The sequence below is a fragment of the Durio zibethinus genome, chromosome 5, assembly GCF_047325235.1.
Source record: "Durio zibethinus cultivar Kanyao isolate XHJ-2024 chromosome 5, ASM4732523v1, whole genome shotgun sequence".
NCBI lineage: Eukaryota > Viridiplantae > Streptophyta > Magnoliopsida > Malvales > Malvaceae > Durio > Durio zibethinus.
Genome location: NC_143166.1, coordinates 31,350,911 through 31,370,902, shown reverse-complemented (window position 1 = coordinate 31,370,902; position 19,992 = coordinate 31,350,911). Strand labels below are relative to the sequence as shown.

General features: G+C 28.8%; 2 protein-coding genes across 4 annotated transcripts; both read right to left on the bottom strand.

Annotated features, from left to right (window-relative positions):
- Nucleotides 1-260: 260 nt before the first annotated feature.
- Nucleotides 261-4,705, bottom strand: LOC111282494 (telomere repeat-binding factor 1-like). 3 transcript variants are annotated; one of them, XR_002689244.2, is made up of 7 exons: nt 4,131-4,705; nt 3,533-3,720; nt 3,190-3,407; nt 3,026-3,110; nt 2,204-2,287; nt 1,145-1,647; nt 261-961 (listed from the first exon to the last, which is right to left on the bottom strand). XR_002689244.2 is itself a non-coding variant. In XM_022870607.2 (7 exons), exons 2-7 carry the CDS (start codon nt 3,680-3,682, stop codon nt 953-955), a joined length of 897 nt encoding a protein of 298 aa, XP_022726342.2. In that variant the 5' UTR covers nt 3,683-3,720; nt 4,131-4,705; the 3' UTR covers nt 261-952. The 3 variants fall into 3 exon arrangements, 2 of the variants coding, with proteins under 2 accessions (XP_022726342.2, XP_022726340.2); XM_022870607.2 differs by having other exon boundaries at nt 1,297-1,647; XM_022870605.2 differs by having other exon boundaries at nt 261-411; nt 1,297-1,647.
- A 143-nt stretch (nt 4,706-4,848) lies between these two features.
- LOC111282496 (protein CYSTEINE-RICH TRANSMEMBRANE MODULE 13-like) lies at nt 4,849-6,454 on the bottom strand. The gene is made up of 3 exons (XM_022870608.2): nt 6,268-6,454; nt 5,954-6,122; nt 4,849-5,210 (listed from the first exon to the last, which is right to left on the bottom strand). Exons 1-3 carry the CDS (start codon nt 6,317-6,319, stop codon nt 5,165-5,167), a joined length of 267 nt encoding a protein of 88 aa, XP_022726343.1. The 5' UTR covers nt 6,320-6,454; the 3' UTR covers nt 4,849-5,164.
- Between the last annotated feature and the right edge of the window lie 13,538 nt (nt 6,455-19,992).

Here is a 19,992-nt window from a genome sequence, read left to right as displayed (position 1 = left end):
CCTCATAAGGTCGGATCGAGTCGGAACCCGGCAAGGTCGGGTTGAATTCCCATCCCTAGTAATCACTAACAAATTTACCCTAGTGGAAATGAAAAGAATTTTATTTTATGGTTTTTAATTTTATTTTTAGGTACTTTTTAATGTTATTATTTATAAAATTATATTTATTTCCAAATCACAATCATAATATAATAATTTTAAAATATATTTTAATATATATTCACAAAAAAAAAATTCAATTAACAAAAGGCCACCCAAGATAGTGAAAAACACAAATTACAGGGATTATAAATAAATCCCAATAATAAATGTCGAAAGATAGTACACTTTGGAAAAAGCGTAAATAGACTGCAACTTTCGATCTTGAAAGCCCAAGAGAAATTATGCACCACTTTTGTGTTCCAGCTCGACCTGAAAGTCCCTCACCAACATTACATTGCTTTGAAATCTAATACAATTTCCTCGGTGATTACATGAATAAACTCATAACGCATTCAACACTAACCAGCAATCCCCAAAATCTATTACCAGAACAAACCACTTAAGATGCGGCACTAGATTCATTTCTACCCAAAGAACTACAACAGATATCTCAGATGGAAACACACAGTTGCTATCCCTATATACATTCCAATTTCTATGTTTTACCGGAAGAAAGCCAATAGCAGAGGCTTTGAAAATGAATAAATATCAACTGCAATACAGAATATTCCCCCATAAAAGAGAACAAGAAACAAAATGAGGAAGAATCCCTGCATTTGAAACCATTAGCAAGAAAGGTTGTTAATGGAATCTACATCTACTGTTCCCAGAGGATCTGCTGGTAAGGAAGAATCCCATACATCATGCACCCAAAAAGGCCTTAACCATATTTACAAACAGGGATGATAACCGGACGCCCGCTACAAAATGTCATGCTTCATAACACCTTGCTCATTTTGTCAAATCAAGCTCAAACCATCTGTATGTATACACAAACAATATCATATGAAGTCATAAGCTAAATGAGTAGAAATCAACAAAAATTTAGGGGGCAGGACAATCGATGACCAATCCCAGACATGCCGTGTACAGGTTTCTTATGTATAAAATCAACATTAATGCATGTTGGTGTGGAATGTAAGATCAATCAACTTGCACTCACTTTATTATTCTCACATGCCATCATAACATATAATATCCATCCATCAGATACTTGCGAATATCCCACCCTAAAGTCTTCTGAACTCAACTCTTTTTATCACTGCATGTGCGCATATGCAAAATAAATATTTAAAAGACATCACAACCATTTACCACTTTCTGATTGTTTCTTCCTTTTAGAGTCTTCAACGCTGCTTCTGCAAAAGCTTGTGCTGCCTCTGCATCAGCTTCTGCAACCTCTGCCTCTCTTGCTGCTTCTTCAGCTTCTGCAATTGCAGCTTCTGCTTCTGCAACTGCTCGAGCAGCAGCTGCAGCAGCCTCTTGGGGCGTCATAGTCCTAATCCTGGCTAACTCTAAATCAATCTGAGATTTTGTGAGGATATTGAAATCATCCCTATCAAATCGAGGAGAAACCCTTTGCCTTCCCTCTGAAAATGGCATAAAGTGATTCCTCCTTCTCTCTGAAAATGATAGAGCAGGTGCAATCCTATACCTGCGTTTGACCTGCAAGTAAAAGCATGGGATGAAATTGAAGTATTGAACCTTGTATCAGAAAAAAAAGAGGAAGAAGATACCCATTATCTAACCAGACATCAATGTTCTAGAAACTGGTAAAAAATAGGCCAAACTTTGTAAGTTGGTATTAATAAGGTCAAGATGCAAAGAAAAGAATTCTTCCCAGATTTTTTAATCCAATTGTGTGCTCGTGTGTGTGACAGAGCGGAGTGCAATCAGTACATTCACTGTAATAACTTCTCAATTAAAATTAATCACTTAACTTGTTGCAGAAACCTTTTAATGCTGCCACAAACACAAATAAGTATGACAGTTCTTAAAAGTTAAGATCAATTGCAAGCCTTTAATTATGTATGACTTAAAACTCTTCCAAAAATCTGAAACTGTTTTAAAAAATTATAACACAGAATAAACCACTAGCACCAAAATACAGGCAAATCATATATTTCATGAAACCAGATATATCTACTAATTTCTCAGATGACAAACTTCACGACTTGTAAAAAAGTAGCATCAAATATTTATCATGCAGCATATAAATTACCTTAATCAGTCTACCACACGCTGTTAGATACTTCAACTTTGCTGACAAGAGCCTCTTAAAATCAAGCGGTGCCCAATATTGCTCCTACAGAATAAGAAAAATGACAAAGTCAGCAAATCATGCTAACAAAATCTAAGAGAGCTTATATTGCTGGAAACACAGCAAGTATGAAGCCACAACAGAAAGACCAACAATTGATAGAAAATTATTTCCATTGTTGTCATGCATGATACAACATGGATGCTACCATTACCAAATTATGAGATGGAACATCATATCATTTCAAGTCCAAGTAAGCAAATTAAATTGATGAAATTATGATTTTGGCAAGTCAAGTGTTATCAAATTTCTGGTGTTAATGCAGAATGGCAGCGTTTCTTGGTGAAAATAAAAAAGCCAAACAATGCCCAAAACAAAGAGAGAGGGACAGCAGACTGACATGCAGAATTGGTCACATTGTTATTTAAATTCAATTGCCTTCAAATTCAAATTATAAAAATAACATACACAAGGAAACATTTGGTTGACACAAGCACAAAAGCCTTTCCTCACAGCTATTTCTTCTTCTCTTCTTTGCCATTGCTGGGCAAGAACAGCACTAGCAATTAAAGAAGAAATTAAAAAGGTCTCTTATAAGCCTCAAACTATTAAAAATTACTTGCGAGATATCAGCTACTCTATGCCATGTTAAACTTGTTATATCTATGAATCAGGTTTACTCCTCTTTTCAATGTTACTACGGGTCTCTAACACAATCTTTTCAAAGGAATATGAAAAAGAAAACTGAATTATAAACTATGAATACTGCATATAAAACACTACCTCTATATATGCAGCAATGGTTGTCTTATTTGAACCACCAGGCTCCTTCAAGCTTGTAATCGCTTCAATAATGAGGCTATCTAACCTATAACAATGAAAAGAAAACATCAGCAGTGAAATCATACAAGATGAAAATATCAACCAAAATAAGAAAGACGTCTAACCTGACAATGGATCTCTTTGTAGAAGTTGGTATCTGCACAGTAGCGCTGGAAGTTGCCATAGGCTTAACATCCACAATTTCTTCATCACTTGCAACAACACTAAGGGCCATAGCACTCTCCTCCTGTTTTGGAATGCTAGATGTCCTCTTCACAGCTAACCTAGCCTTGTCCCGAGAACCCCATCCATTTGCCATCACACTCATATTTCTCCATTTATCCTACCCCAGGATACAAAAAAATGAATTGGCCGGTACAAAACCATAAGCAAATTTCATCTGAGTCAAGGATTAAAAAGGGGCCTCTCTATCAGAACCATTTTACACGAGAGAGAAAACGAACAAACCTTGAGATCTACGTTGGAACGCAGATACAAGACACCACTGAATTCTGGGTCTTTTAATATCGTTCGCCATTTTCCAGCACCATGTTTGATGACTCCAGCTTTTAATGCTGCCTCCTCTTCAGGTGTCCATTTCTGCTTAGGAGCACCCATTTAAAGAAATACAGAGGAAAAGCTTCAAACTTACAATGCTGCAAAGCCCATTTCGCTCCATATTAGCAGATAAAATCAAAGAAATGAGACTTCAAGCATTGTTCTCCCACAAAATCAATATTGAAACAATTACCATCAATAGTTGTTACAATTAAATATATTAAGCTAATTCCTAATCAAGAATAACATGCACAACTAATCAATAATACCTTATTTCAAAAAAGGACCATCATGATAACATTAAACCGTTTCAATAGAGAAATTCCTTCCTCGTCGATTGACAAACCCAAAAACAAACCCTAATTTCAACCATCGATTGCATTTCTAAAGATTAACAATAGCAGATGGAAAAATAGGCAATTTATGCAAAATTATATAAGGATATTGAAAATATAATGAAAAATTAACAAAGGAAAACACAGATTAACATAAAAGAAAAAGAAATTACCAGATGTGCTGAAAGACAGGAAATTGAAGGAAGAAGTAAATTCAATTTTTGTAATGTGGAGATGCTATGCTACAGGAGATTATACGGAGGTTGAACGGGACGCTGTAATTTACTGGCGCAAAAAATTGTTAGGGTTTTTTTTTTTTGTTTAATTTGTTTATAAATAAGCGTACTGTTACTCTCGTGTCACGTGTGGAGTACACTGAGATCCCTGACTGAAATTGTGACAGACACGTGTCCGAGAGCCGACTTTGTTGGATTTGAAATTTTCACCTTCCTAATAAAAAAAATTATAATTTGCTTCTTATAATTTTTTTTGAAAACTAAACGGATGGAATTTCAATGTTCTTTTATATAGTTTTATTTGTCAATAATGGATAGGAAAGAAATTAAAAATTATTGATGGACTACAAAAATGTAGATATATAATTCGTTGAACAAGTTGAATTCGAGTCAAACTTTTCTACCATAGATAGGAATGAAAATGAAAATCATTACTCGAGGGACAACCCAATTTGGAGAAAATGAGAATTTTTTAAACTAATTCTTAAATTTGATCAGATGGATTGAACAATCTTCCATTAGTTTTTTATTCATTACTTTTAATATATTCGTCATCATCATTCCCATGTATAAAATTTACAATAAATTCTAAAATTAGTAATTTTTTTGGAAAAAATGAATATAATAATAATAATTAAAGATACCAAAAAAAAAAAAAGAGTAATTTTCAGCTCTTATTTTTTCCAATTTGTTTTTCGTTACACAAGCAGAAGCAACATTCCTTTTAAGCCAACAATGAAAAAGAATCATGAAAGCTCAAAATCAAAATAAAATAAAATACAAGTAGTGTTACTACTAAACGACAAGTAAAGGTTCAATTATTAAAGAAAATAAACAAACGAGAGCGAGAGAAAACACGTAAAGACCAGACAGGCGGCGATGAGAAACGTTTCAAATTAGAATGAGGATTTAGAGTTTGACTATGCCGTTTGATTCAACTTCAATGCAACAAGTCTGGCAAAGGTGGCTCGTCAAAAGCAGGCATCCAGAAGGCAGCAACAGCACAAAGCGGCCAAACTGCACATGCAATGAAAAAAGAAGAATTAAAACCACCAAAAATTAATAAATAACTTGGTCAATGAACTCAACCTCACACATGACAATTTCCAATTTGTCCTATAGATTTAATGATTTTTTTATAAAAGAAAATACAATTTGAGAATAAAAAATTATATTAATATTTATATTGCATAAATGATAAATATAATTTTTTAACATATCGTATCAACAACAATTGATTGGATTACTATCCATATCCAAGCTTTCTCTCCCTTATACGGTGATTCGTTTGAGCTAACTAGCCAAATGCAACGTCAAATGACAGCAAAGGATTTGATTGATTTTCATTATAAAATTATCCCAACCTTTAAATTATCGAAAATTTGTTTTAAATTCCCTTGAGATATTAGGAAAAAGCCATAAATATTATGACCAAAACACCCTTATCTAGAAAACCGAAAAGCTGATTGCAAAAGAACTGAAATAACCAAAACACCCCCATCCGGAAATGGAAGCAGGTATGCGGGGTGTTTTCGGGATTTTGACCAATTAGCTACCGAACAGATCATGCGAAAACCAACACCGTTTTTATCAGAAATCGTGACGGTTGTTGTAAAGAACACGATGTTTTCCACCCCGGGAAACCACGCGCTCAGTGATTTATTCGTATTATACTAGATCTGACATACCAAATATACGGTAGATGTACTGTGCATGTATGCGTATACGTATAGAATGAGAGAAAAAGAGAGGGGACTTACCAGCCTTCTAAGCAACCAGAACTCTGCTTTTGCTGAGGAGGGGGAGGCTGAGCATATTGAGGGGCGTAGGGAGGAGGGTATCCCTGAGGAGGATAACTCTGAGGATATCCTTGTGGGGGATATCCCGGTGGCGGATAAGCATCCTTGGGATATCCTTCCGGTGGATAACCTATCATTAAATCACAAAAACAATCAGATCTATTCAATTGTAAAGCAACAAAGGCAAACAGAGACATATAATCAAAATCTTATAGAAAACCAAACAAGAAAAAGAAACCCAGATAATAAAATCAAGTGAAAATTCAGGGGTTGACCTTGAGGAGGAGGAACACCAACGGGTGGCTGTTGCTGATTGTAATAACTCATTGTTTCTTGCGTATTTTGCTGATAGTTTCAGTAAGAAGAGTTTCTTTTTTTGTTTTCCTTTCCTGCGACAAAAACTTATGAGAGAGAAGGCTCCTCGGAAACAAGGAACGCAGTTGCGTATTTTTATATAGTGGATTTTCAAAAGGAAATCCGAACCATTTACCATATATTATTAGAGACGCGGACGCGTGTCCTTTAAGGTGAGATTTAACTGCAAGGGCAACATGTGGGAATGGTGATGGAAAATTGGAAATTACGGCCAAAGTTCCGCGTCCAATGCGCGTAAAGATAACTAGAAGCAAAACTAACCCCTTACACCAAGTATTCTTAATAGTAAAAAAGTAAAAGAAGGAAAAAAAAAAAAAAGATAGTCAATTTGGATAATAATTCATTAATGTGTGGTAAAATTTTTTATTTACTAACAAAAATTTGTTAATTGCAAATGAAGTAGAGTTAAAATATTATTATATATTTTTATTCATTAATCATTTTAAATATATCTTAAAAAATATATAATAATATTTTAATTAATTTATGAAAATTTTAAAATTTCATCCAAGGACTTTATTTTTCTGATAGGCTTACGTACGTAGAACACGGGCAAAACATCATGTCACAATTTCATCCAAATGGAAAATTTATGTCACAATGTATAATTTGAATTTTGAAAGCAATTTATTTGTAAATTTTTACAATAATTTTACAATTAATTAATTATAAGAAAAAATTATATAAATATTAATCATTTAAAAATGTAAATTTTATATAATATTAATTATAATTAATTAATTATAGTTATAAGTGATAAAATTGGGATAGGGCAAATGCATCATGTGTTAAAAAAAAAGGAAAAAGCCCCGTCGACGCTGTTAACAATGCTTTTTTTCTCCTTTAAAAAAGGGAGCATATTCGCATGGATATTTATCCATTGCGTGATGAAAACAACAATCGTATATGAAGGTATCAACGCACTCAAATGTTATTGCATCCGTTTTTTTGTCACTAACTTCTTTTAAGCTTTTAATTTATTCTTATTTTTTTATTTATTTTACTACTTATTTTATTAAAAAAATTATTACACATAAAATTTTTTTCAATTATAACCTTCAAACATGAATTTTTCTTTGAACCCAAACACAAATCCTTGCAAATAGACAAGATAATCAAAGTCCAAATCTATAATTAAGTTCGTCTAGAAACAAAGCGAAAACAACCACTAAATAATACGTAAATTTATATTTCCTATAAAGTGATACTCGTTAGCTATGCACATGATCAATCATTATATATATATATATATATATACATATATAAAGACAACTCAGTGATTATAATTAAATTTGATCATCAGAAGAAATAACTAGTAATAATAATTTTATTAAACTAGTATAAATACACTTGCAGTTTGAAGCTGCCCAAATTCTATTAGCTTCTAAGAAAGGGGACCATCATGAGTCAAGTGGTAAAAAAAAATTTTATTTTATCAAAATTTAGTAATTTATATATTTATATTATATAAAATATTAATAATTTATGTATTTAAAAATATTAAATGGATCATGTCATATTAGCATAATCCATTTAAATATTAAATCACATTTTAATGGTTTGTACTAACATAACACTTTTTTTTTTTTAACTAATCATGCTGGCATAGCTTATAAAAGTTAAGGATATGATCTAGCATGGCACATGATCCTGATTCTTATGAGTTGTGCCAAACCAGGCACGATGTTATTTTTCATGCCAAGTCACATTACACATGATCCATTAATACTTTTTTAAAAAAATTATTTTTTATTATTTTTATCTATTATCTATTATTAAAAATAACATGTAAGATAGATGAAATTAAAAAAAACACATAATTTAGATATTTTGGTAAAATGCCTATATTCGTAAAAATGGATAATAAAATCTACTAAATAAATATATTAAAAATTATGATATTAATATTTCAAAACACAAAAAAAAAAAAAAAACAAGATTATGAGACACAAAACTTTTATTCTATTTTTTATTTTCATCATTTGATAATTCACTTATATAATATATTTTATTTTATACTCGAACTTCTCTATCTAACTAATATTTAAGTGATATGCATATTTCAATAATATCCGTTCTCATTTTGATCCTATCATAAAATATCTTAGTTATTTTTACTGTTACTAGATCGTGGCAAATTTTTTACTTTTAATAGTTTATTTTGAGATGAGTTTTAATTTACTAGTAGTGTAGCATTCGTGAAAAACTTTTTTTTATCTTTTGTAAAAAGTGAAATATCATATGTTTTTGTATTCAGAATAAAAAGATTATAAATTCATCTAACAATAATTTAAATATTTTATAAGTAGATTTATTTAATATGATTTTTTAAAATTATCAACAAAATATCAAAAGCAAGAATAATTTTATGACTAGATTAAAAATATGAATAAATTCATTTGTATTTGTGTGTCATGTTTTGCTAGCTAATGTGTTATTTAAGCTTACGTGTCGTGTCGTGTCGTGTCAATTCACATGCCACATGCTGATATTGATCTTTAATGGTTCTTGCTATATCAACTCACGAGTTTAAAATTTGCAAGTCTAGCATGGCACATATATGTGTCATGTTCGGTTTAATCCAATTATTTAATCATGTTGTGTTTAGATCATTCGATTTTTTTGACAGTTTTATATGTATTTGTATTATATTTTATAAAATAATTTATATAATAATTTATATCGATATAAAAAATATAAAAATATTTTTTAATTTTTATTGTATTTACATTTTTTTAATATTAATTTATATTATATTTATATTTTTTATGTTAATTTTATGTTATATTATCGTATTTTATTTTAAACTACATATAATAATATTAATAAACAATGAAAAAAATGTCAATGATGTTAGTTGAATTAATAAAGGTCGAATATTTTATTTATAAAATTTAAATTCAGTTATTACTATTAATAATTTTTTACAGATAATTTGTAAATCGCTAAAGCCTGCTGTATATCTTAACTCTTAAATAAGTAGCACTAAGACTTAAAATCAAAGAAGAGCCGAAATAATTATAGGGTTAGGAAAATTGTACGCTTTGCTATTAAATACAATGAAGTACTCAAAAGGTATTATTATTATTATAATAGACTGGAATTATATACGAATGCAGCCGGAACCAGGCAGCTGTGGGGGTTTAAGGTTTGATAATAAATAGGGGTGAGTAAATGGTTAATTCGATCGGTTTGGTTTGAAAAAATTAATAATTAATTTAATTGATTTTTATTTAACAAATAATCGAATCGATCAAATATTAGTAAATAATCGATCATAATCGAACCGACTAAAATCGGTTCGATTCGATCGGTTCGGTTAAATAATCAATTTTTTTTATCATTTTTTTTATTATGAATAATTATTTAACCATAAATTCAATTCAATAAAATTCAAACTCTAATATCATTCAAACTAAATTACTAAAGAATTTAATAATTTCAAAAATATTTTACCAAAAAAATAAAATAAAAATATTTATCTCAATTTTTTTATTTTTAATTATTAAAAAATCAGTTAATTCGATCAGTACGGTTATCAATTTTAAAAACTGAAAACTGATCGAATTAACCAATTTAATCGATTTAAAAAATCAATTATAATTAAAACCAAATAAATCGAACCGATTCAACCAAATTCACTCGATTTTAATCGATCTAATCGATCCAAACCGACTTTTGCTCACCCCTAATAATAAATAAATAAATATGTCTTGGTTTTAGGTCTCACCAAGATGTGTTGACAACTGAGCTCATTTCTTAGCTTCTAAGGAATGCAGGCAATAAAAATTAATAATAATAATAATAATAATAATATTATTATTATTATTATAGACTGGAATTATATACGAATGCAGCCGGAACCAGGTAGCTGTGGGGGTTTAAGTTTTGATAATAAATAAATAAATATGTCTTGGTTGTTGGTCTCACCAAGATGTGTTGAGAAATGAGCTCATTTCTTAGCTTCTAAGGAATGCAGGCAACAAAAATTAATCATCAAAAATGGTTGTTTGTTCTTGGGTTTCACTATGCATCTTCACTCAGGATTAACCACTAACATTAATCAAAATTTGAGATTTATTGTATACATTTTACCGATGAAAATTTCAGATTCATGATTGTTTGTGACATTGTTATTATTATTTTTTTGTCTCATCTCAGTCTCTATATCGGTAATCTTGGAAATTAACTGATACCAATAACAAGGATTTGCTTCCTGTTCTACATCCAAGTATCCTTTCTCCAAAGTCTGTTTCTGGCTTGGGTTAACAAATTGGGAAACTTTTATCGGCTAAGGTTATGCTTAAAATCTCCTTCATACTAAGAATTTGCAGCTACAGTTTGTAAAGCATTTTGTTAACCCATGTACTTTGTATTCAGTGATTGTAAGAAATTTATTTGGAAGTCATTAAACCGTATGTAATGAACCAAACTCCTTGTTCCATTCAGAATTCAGATTATAACTTACTGTTCTATCAAACTCTTTTTTTTTTTAACGGGATGCTTCATTAAATATCTTCTTTCTTGATAAGTTTCAATCATAATCTCACTTGTAAATAGAGGTGTTTAATGATCTGGACAGCTCATTATATAGTACGATTCAATAAGATATGAACTAGACTTGGTATTATTTATTACAATAATTATGGGCAAGCATAATTTATATATTTGTGACGTACTTCACTAGAATTTTTTGATCTTTTAGGCTGGTAAAAGCATGACCCATCAAGAATCAATGCTAACACATGATACATGGGTTGGCACGATAGCGGTATATAAACATTAATGTCCCATATTGTGTTGACTCATAAATATCATAAATGAGTTTAGTTTGTTGATTTTTAGTTATATTTTATATCATTCTTATTATATAATGGATTTTTTTATCATTTTGATTATTTATTTTAAAAGTTTATAGAAATTAAATTGTATCAATAAATTTATTTATAAAATATTTAAAATATTAGTAGATAAAATTATAAAATTTTTTATTTTGATTTATTATTTAAAAAAATTATGAAATGTATATTACTTAAAAATTGAGTATAAAAAAACTGAGAATAAGATAAAATACGTGATACAAATGAATCATCATATGGTAAAAATGAGCAATGAAATAATAATGTAATATCCATTTTTTTAATTTAGATATGTAATATTAGTATTTGTTAGTTAAATTTCATACATTATTTTGATAAATTATTTTAACTTTCCTAAATAAATATAGATATTTTATTGAATCATATGAATTATGTGTTTCATATATTAATTTCATATATTAATTTTTAAAAATAGTTGAAAAATAAAAAATACCTAAAAAAAAGATAAATCTAAGAAACTATTAGGGGGCGTTTGATTCATGGAATTGTAGATTTCGAAAGAAAGTGTGATACTTGAGAAAATATGATACTCGAGATTTTTTTATATTTTCAGGGCATCTCGTTTTCAGATTCACTCATTTGGTTGAGAGGAATCCACATATATTAAATCTTAACTAATTACTATAATCTATTTGAAATAATAACTATAATATTTAATTTTTATAAAAGGATTATCAAATGCGTTTTTGATCAAAAATACCTTGAGTAATTCCTTTTAATTTTTTATACTGAATTATTCAAGGCGTTTTCGACAAAAAATACCTTAAATAACCCCTTTCATTTTTATAAGGGGATTATTGAAGGTATTTTTGATCAAAAAACGCTTTGAATAACCCCCTCCCATTTGTATAAAGTGATTATTGAAGACGTTTTTTTATCAAAAATACTTTCAATAATCCCCTCTAATTTTTTAGAGGGGATTATTCAAAGCATTTTTGGCTAACAATGTCTTCAATAATCCATTTTCATTTTTATGAACAAATTATTCAAGGTGTTATTGGCCAAAACTGCCTTTAATAATCTCTTCTAGTTTTATAGAGGGAATTATTAAAGACGGTTGGTTCCAAAAACGCCTTTAATATTTTCCTTTCATTTTTTTGAGGGGATTATTGAAGGTATTTTTTTTAAACCATCTTAAATAAATTTTTTTAATTTTGTAGAAGAGATTATTGAATGTATTTTTTATCAAAAACATCATGAATAACCCTGTCCTATTTTTATGAAAGGATTATTGAAGGAGTTTTTGGTCAAAAATCCTTCAATAATCCATAAAAAAAATAGGAGATTATTGAATACATTTCTAACTAAAAACATCTTTAATAATTCCCTCCCATTTTTTACTAGGGGATTATTCAAGACATTTTTACCCAAAAAAGGCCTTGAATAATCCTTGAATAATCTCTCAAAAAAATAAACCCAGGGGTTATTCAAGGTGTTTTAATTTTTTATAGGAGATTATTGAAAGTATTTTCTACTAAAAACACCACAAATAACCCCGTCCCATTTTTATGAAAGGATTATTGAAGGCGTTTTTAGTCAAAAATCCTTTAATAATCCAAAAAAAATAGAATGAGATTATTGAAGGCATTTTTGACCAAAAATACCTTTAATAATCTCCTCTCATTTTTTTACTAGAGAATTATTCAAGACATTTTTACCCAAAAAAAAATGCATTGAATAATGCTTAAAAAAATAAACTCATGGATTATTCAAGGCATTTTTGACCTTCAATAATAAAAAAAATTATACAATGATAGTATTATTTAAGGTATTTTTTGGGCAAAAATACCTTGAATAATCCCCAATACAAAATTTAAATGGATTATTCAATGCTTTTTTCACCAAAAATGCCTTGAATAATCCCCTAGTAAAAAAATTAAAGTATTTTGATTAAAAATACCTTGAATAATTCCCTCCAAATTCTTTTATGGAATTATTTAAGGCGTTTTTGTCCAGCAAACGCCTTGAATAATCCTTTACAGCAAATTTAATGGGATTACTCAAGGCATTTTTTTGGTAAAATGCCTTGAGTGATCAATTTTAAAAATCATTTCCTTTTTTTAAACTTTGAAAACCTAAACAATTAATACAGTAAATGATAAACCCACAGCTGCATTGCAATCAACCCCTAAACCATCAACCCATTTAGTTTGCATTTTGGTTTCATCATCTCTCTTGTCACTGTCGACCATCAACAACTCAATGCCATCGACCTCTCTTTTTATCAATATGTACGTATTTCATCGGTGTGTTGTATTATTTATATTCTTCAATATATATTTTATTTGTTCCTTACTGTATATATATATATATATATAAATTCTTGTTTGTTTTTTATTCATTCCACCTTCAATTTAGTCACCCAACCTCCTTTCATTGCATGTATGATGTTTCTTTATAGTTTGGTTTAAATATTATGATTTGTTGTATGGTATTGTGAAAATTTTATGTATATTTTTTACTCATCATTTGTTTTGTATAGAACTCTTATTTAATATAGGATTCACAGTATGGCTTATACCCATAAAATATTATTGGTTTGAGGATGTTTTATGTATATTAGTTTAGTAATTGTAGCATGATATTGGTTGTATTTTATTACTGTGTAAAATTTAAAGAGATAGTTTTATGTATTTCGTATAATTATGATCAAAATCGTAGGTATTATGGAATTAGAAAAACATATGCTTCCTAATACTGAACATAAAGAAAACACACCCGTAGTGAAAAAAAAAAAAGCAAGGAGATGAAATAAATAAATTCAAACGACTGACACAAAAATTCATGTCGACTTCAATCAAAGTGGACAGCCTATGTCTAATGGAGTTGCCAAGTTGGCTAGTTACATTAAAGCAATCGTCTGTAGTAACATTTCTATTAAACACCATAACTAGCGATGAGTTCCTAATATATAAAAGATCGTATATGGGAGTTTGTTGTGGTATGTTTATTTAACTATTTCATAAAATTTGCTAAATGATCATTTAATTGAAATTCAATGTGTTCATACTAATTGTTTTAAATTTATTAGGAACGGTTTGACGTCCCAAATGAGTATAAAAAGTTTGTGTTGCAAAATGCTGAGAAATCTTTCAAAGACTTTAAAAGCAGATTGATAACTCAATATATTTTACCGTTTATTGATAATAGTGATATGTTGGCTGATCCTTCGTCATATATAGATGTTATCAATTATCAAGATTGGACCCATTTTGTTCAAGATCAGTTATTAGAAGAATTCTTGGTATGCATACTCATTATGTTAATTGTTTATAATATTTTATATAATATATTCGATATCTTAATATGTGATTTACTTTATTTCTTTATTTTCTAGAAAATCAAAGAATAATAAAAGATTATTCGGGAAAACAAGTATATCACCATCGGACATCGAGAAAGGGTTATGCAAATGTTAAGTATGATATTGTAAGATTTACACACTAATTTTATACTCATAAATAAATATTTATGAACATTTGTTTAATAAATTTTGATTCTTATATATCAATTTTTTATTAGGAATCATCTAGTTCTGACATTGAAGTTTTTTAATGGAATGTGTGAAAATAAGGACATATGCGAAATGATGGATCATTTACAGATGAAGCAACCAAAAAAATGAGTAAAAAGATTGTATGTAAAACTACTCATTTTATTACGTATTATTGGCTTTGAGCTTCTATGCATGACAATATACTTGTATAACTTTGTTGTCACGCCTAATCTTATTATTATTTTTTAGGATGATTCTGCTATTAAATTTAAATTCGATGAACTCCTAACCAGTTATGGTAAGATCCCTTGTCTTTAGCATTAAGAGCGAAAGAAAGACATAGTCGAGTTCGTGGGGTTGGTAGATTTATGTTACCATCAAAGTTATTCAGTAATCAACCTAAAACCACTTCAATGATGAATGCATAATATGAACCAATCATTCAACAACAATAGCAAATACTTGATGATTAAGAGCAATGGCTAAATGATCAATAGCAACGACTTATAGCTTTGGAGGTGATGTTGGTAGTAATGTAGCCTAACATACATGGAGGGCAGTCAGATAGCAACATCCAACAAGGATAAGCTTTCATTTCAAGTTAGCTAGCAAATTTCTCCTCCGGTATCAACCATAGAGTATGATTTTATTTATTCACTTAATATTTATTTGTATATTATATTTATTGATTTAGTTTTAATACTTATATTTTATTATTTATTGTAGCAGGATGTTGGGACTCATAAGATGACCCTTTCTGAGGTTGCTATTAATACATTATCTAATTATACACTTGATCATTTATCTAGAGGCAACCTCATTACCGTTGAGTCTGAAAATGGATTCGTTGCTCAGCCATCAATTTCTTACATTAGGGGTCCTATGATTGAGGCATTTTGTACCCTAAATGAAATATCAACTGCTAATATTATTACCTATATGAGCTTACATTACAAATTTAAATATGTAAAGTCAATATCCATTAATCAATATTAAGGTGTATTACTAACTAATAATGTTGATTATTAACATGCAGCTTTATATATAGAGAGATCAAGGCGAGACAAATGACCTATAAATTCAAATTTGTTGACCCAAATCTCATTAGTGAATAGAATGACACTGTCGTTATTCATGGTCGTCATGTGGGTTAATGCATGCAAAAATGGGTCGATTATTTTTTAGCGTAGTATAATGCTGCATAAGTTATATTTATACAACATCAATATACTAACCTTACTAAAATCTAAGATGATGTCTAATCTAAATATATCATTCTTATTATTTTGCAGTCATCGGTGGTAGCTTATTGTGATTGATTCTAATTCCTTTATGCCATACTTATTTAACTCTGCTCAGGTGAAGCTTAACCCTAATATTCATAATTTTATGAAAAGGTATTACATGTTATTATATTATATTATATTTCTTCATGATTACTTTTATTTTTGTATTAACAACTTTTTTTCTGTTTAATTTAAATGAATGTCTACAGTTTATAAGAAAGTAAAGATAAAATATGTGTTATTACCTGTAAATGTTAAATTTATTCTTTTATGTAAATTTTGTTTAAATAAATATTTTTTAAACCCATTTTACTTTTAAAGTACATCGTCAACCAAGATATATTGAATATGGATATTATGTCCTTCGTTTTATAAGGGAGATAGTTTTTTATGATTTTATGACTGTCATAATATATAGATCCATAAATCTATAACTAGACTTAATAAATAAAATCATCACCAATTTTTTTAACTAGGTGTGATTGACCACCTAATGAATTTATCTTTTTAAGAAGCTCCTAAGCTTGACTAAGGATCCCTAAAAGAATAGGTTCTAGTTTTTTAATCAGAACACGATTCGAGAATTCGGTTACATATAAAAAAAGTTATAGCACTGCCGTATGCCTATCCAAAGGATGGTACCATTTAATTTTGAATTATCCTAAAGTCTTGCTTCTAATGGTTTTAGTTTTAATGTTTAAATATTAGAAATAATTCTTAAGATTCTCTATCAATTTGGCATAACATTTAAAAATACTTTTTCACCTCAAGAGTATTTAAGAATTTCATTTGTTTTCTTGAAAAAGCTCTATCATCGAAAAAAGTTTTAATTTTTTTTGAAAATATATCTAATTATTCCACCATTTTGGCCTATTTAAAAATATCTTCTTTTTTTAATTTCTATTTTTTTTTACCATTTGGGTCTATTTAGTATTTTTTTTAATTTTTAAATTTTTCACTATTTGAGTCAATTTAGAAAAATATGATAATTATTTTCTTAAAATTTCATTTAAATTCTTCTACTATTTGGGTTAAATTTAAAGAAATTTCTCAACTAGAGATTTTTTAAGAATTTACTATTTGAAATTTTTAAAAATCTCATCATTGGATAATTATTAAATATTTTTAACAAAAAATTTTATTTTAGCTTATTATTATTTTTTCTCTTTTTTTGTTTGAAAATAAATTTTAATTATTGTTATTGAAACTTTATCTAAATTATTCCACCATTTGGAATAAATTTAGAAAAAATTTCTCACCTAAGAATTTTATAGAAATTTACAATTTGAAATTTTTAAAAATTTCATCATTGGATAATTATTATTTATTCTCAAAAATTATTTTATTTTTTTATTTTTTCTAAACTTAATCATGAAAAAAATATCCCTAAAAATAAACAAACACATAAATAAATAACTAAATAAAATAAAAAAATAGAAATAACTCGGTTAGAATGGTTCTGCGCAGCTCGACTCCAAGTACAGAAAATGACTAAGCTCAGAGGCTCAACTCAACTTAACTCAGCTAAAATAATCGACAGAAATAAAAGTCAGCAGAACCGGGTTGCTCTTGGGTCGGGTCGTTGGAATAAAAACATACGAATCCTAGTGGGTTTATTAAGGCCAAAACGTAGTCATTTTGGTGAGGGGATAAAAGTCCAAATTTAATCTTTTTTCACCAAATTTCCTCTACTTCCTCTTTCTTTTTTCCCTTTTTTCTCTCCCTCTCTCTCTAAACTCCCAAAGAACACCGATTGAACCTTTACCAAATTCTGAGATTTTCATCGAAATCTGGCTGAAAGTTCACCAGTTTTTGAAAAATGGACATAAAAAACTGGGAACCTTGTCAAAAATTGAGGATATTGCTAGAAAGTCACCGAAAAATTTCACCATAATCTGAAAATTTTTCAAAAATTTCCAAAAAAACCCTTTTTACCCAAAAGTTCCTCAAAAATTTTTTGATTGCTTTTTGCTGCCCTTGCATGTTTTTTTCTCTGATTTTTATGTATCTCTCTCTGTATCTTTTTTTTATCTCTGTGTGTGTTCCTTAAAGCCTGTTTAAGGTCTATATTTATAGGTTTTTGATCAAAAGAACCATATACCAGAAAAGAATTCAATTCTCTTTTAATTTTAACTTCAGATTTTAAGTCCAATTTAAACTCCTCATACACAGTCCTATACAAACTCAACCTATCATAGTTTTTTTTTTTAAAATTTTTAATTTTTTAATTTTTATTATTTTTTTAATTAACAAAAATTGGATTGAGTAGAACCCCAGATAGATGGGGTGTCTACAATGGTCACATCATTCAATGTTAGTATTAATCCCATGTAAATTTTTTAATAAAAATACTAAATTATGTTATCATTTATTAATATTTACTTCTAAATTTTTATAATGGGAGACTAAATGAAGCTTCACAAAAAATGAACTTGATGAAGTTCATAAAAAGTGGTCTGATTATGTATTATCATTTGCTACACCTTGAAGTTGAAAAATGTTGGTTGGGTGTAAACATATGCATTAATTATTTATAATGTTTTTAACATATCATGTTGAATGGATAATTTTTAATTTTTGATTGGGGTATTGGTTTAATATTATTGGTATATATTTATCTTATATCAATTGGTAACTTATATAGTACACATATATTGAGTATGATTATTTGAAAAAAGTATTTTTATATGACAACGTTATCAGTTATAAATTTGGATGTGTAGTGTAATATTGAAATACTACAATGTTCATAATTTAAATTTCAAAATGTAATTCGTAGTTTCACAATTATGTATTTGATTCACACAAGTACGAATCTGATATAAATAAGTCAATGTTTAACAATGAAGCAATGATTTGCATATTTACAACTTTCCATTTCCTGCCTTAATTAAATAAAAAGGTTTTCAAAATTATGTAATGAATTTGTAAATAATATGTAGTACAATCTACATATGTCCAGGAAGAGAAAAGTCAAACAATGAGTGATATACATTACATTCATTTAATTGTTTTCTAATATAATTACTTCTAAATACAGCCAACATCGTAAAGAAAAACTCAACTTTGTGATTTTCTTTCATCATATACTCACTTACGATGAGTGTTTCATCAAACGTAAATTTGTTAAGTTACATTATTTCATTGAAAAGTGACTTTTTTCTATCTATACGCTCCATTTCTGTCTTAAAGTAAACTAAAATGTCTTTCATAACATTCACAGTCTGATTATATGAAGCACCAATATTACCAAACTGATGCACCAACCCAGCAATTGCTTTATTATTGGTTTTAGCACGTTTTTACCTGACAACGTCGTCTTAACATTGCTTGGAGCAACGGATACAATATCATCTTTATCGTCTCTTCTCTCTTCATTTTCTTCAACATTGATATCAAAATTAGAAAAAAAGTAAGTATCATCATTAGCATTTAATGACTTAACTGCATCGGCTGCTGTTTTAGTTTATTGATTGGTTGCTCTATTAGATCCAAATATCATTTTAAAATCATCAAAAAATAGAAAAAGTTTATTTCGTAACCCTTTAGCATATAGGTGTGATTGGCTAAGTTCCAACAAAGATGAATCTAATAAAAGCCATTGAAAAAAAAAGTAAAAAAAGATAGATAAGCCATAATATCATCTAAAAAAATTACCCAGACCCACTTATCAAATACTTTTTTTCTCAGCCATGATACATTTTTTTTTATCATTCCACCCAAATCCACTAGAATTTTTCATATCATAAATTGCATGATATTATCTCTTAAGCAGCTTAACTCTAGATTCGATGTGAGGGCTGGCTTTAAGTTGCGAAGTAGGAATGACTTGCTCTAGCATTCATTCAATATAACCTAGATATCCGACGTAGAATGTTTCATTATTCATTCTTCATCTAGGATCATCAGCCAAAGAATATAGGCATTGAACCAAATGCAAATCCTCATCTCTAGTCTATGAGC

Excerpts from the sequence above, each read along its gene's own strand:
- LOC111282494 (XM_022870605.2), bottom strand. The coding sequence starts at position 3,682 with ATGGGTGCTCCTAAGCAGAAATGGACACCTGAAGAGGAGGCAGCATTA. Across the intron at positions 3,408-3,532 it reads GTTCCAACGTAGATCTCAAG|GATAAATGGAGAAATATGAG; the intron begins GTTTGTTCGTTT and ends ATCCTGGGGTAG. Across the intron at positions 3,111-3,189 it reads ACAAAGAGATCCATTGTCAG|GTTAGATAGCCTCATTATTG; the intron begins GTTAGACGTCTT and ends TCATTGTTATAG.
- LOC111282496 (XM_022870608.2), bottom strand. The coding sequence starts at position 6,319 with ATGAGTTATTACAATCAGCAACAGCCACCCGTTGGTGTTCCTCCTCCT. Across the intron at positions 6,123-6,267 it reads TGGTGTTCCTCCTCCTCAAG|GTTATCCACCGGAAGGATAT; the intron begins GTCAACCCCTGA and ends ATTTAATGATAG. Across the intron at positions 5,211-5,953 it reads TCTGGTTGCTTAGAAGGCTG|TTTGGCCGCTTTGTGCTGTT; the intron begins GTAAGTCCCCTC and ends TTGCATGTGCAG.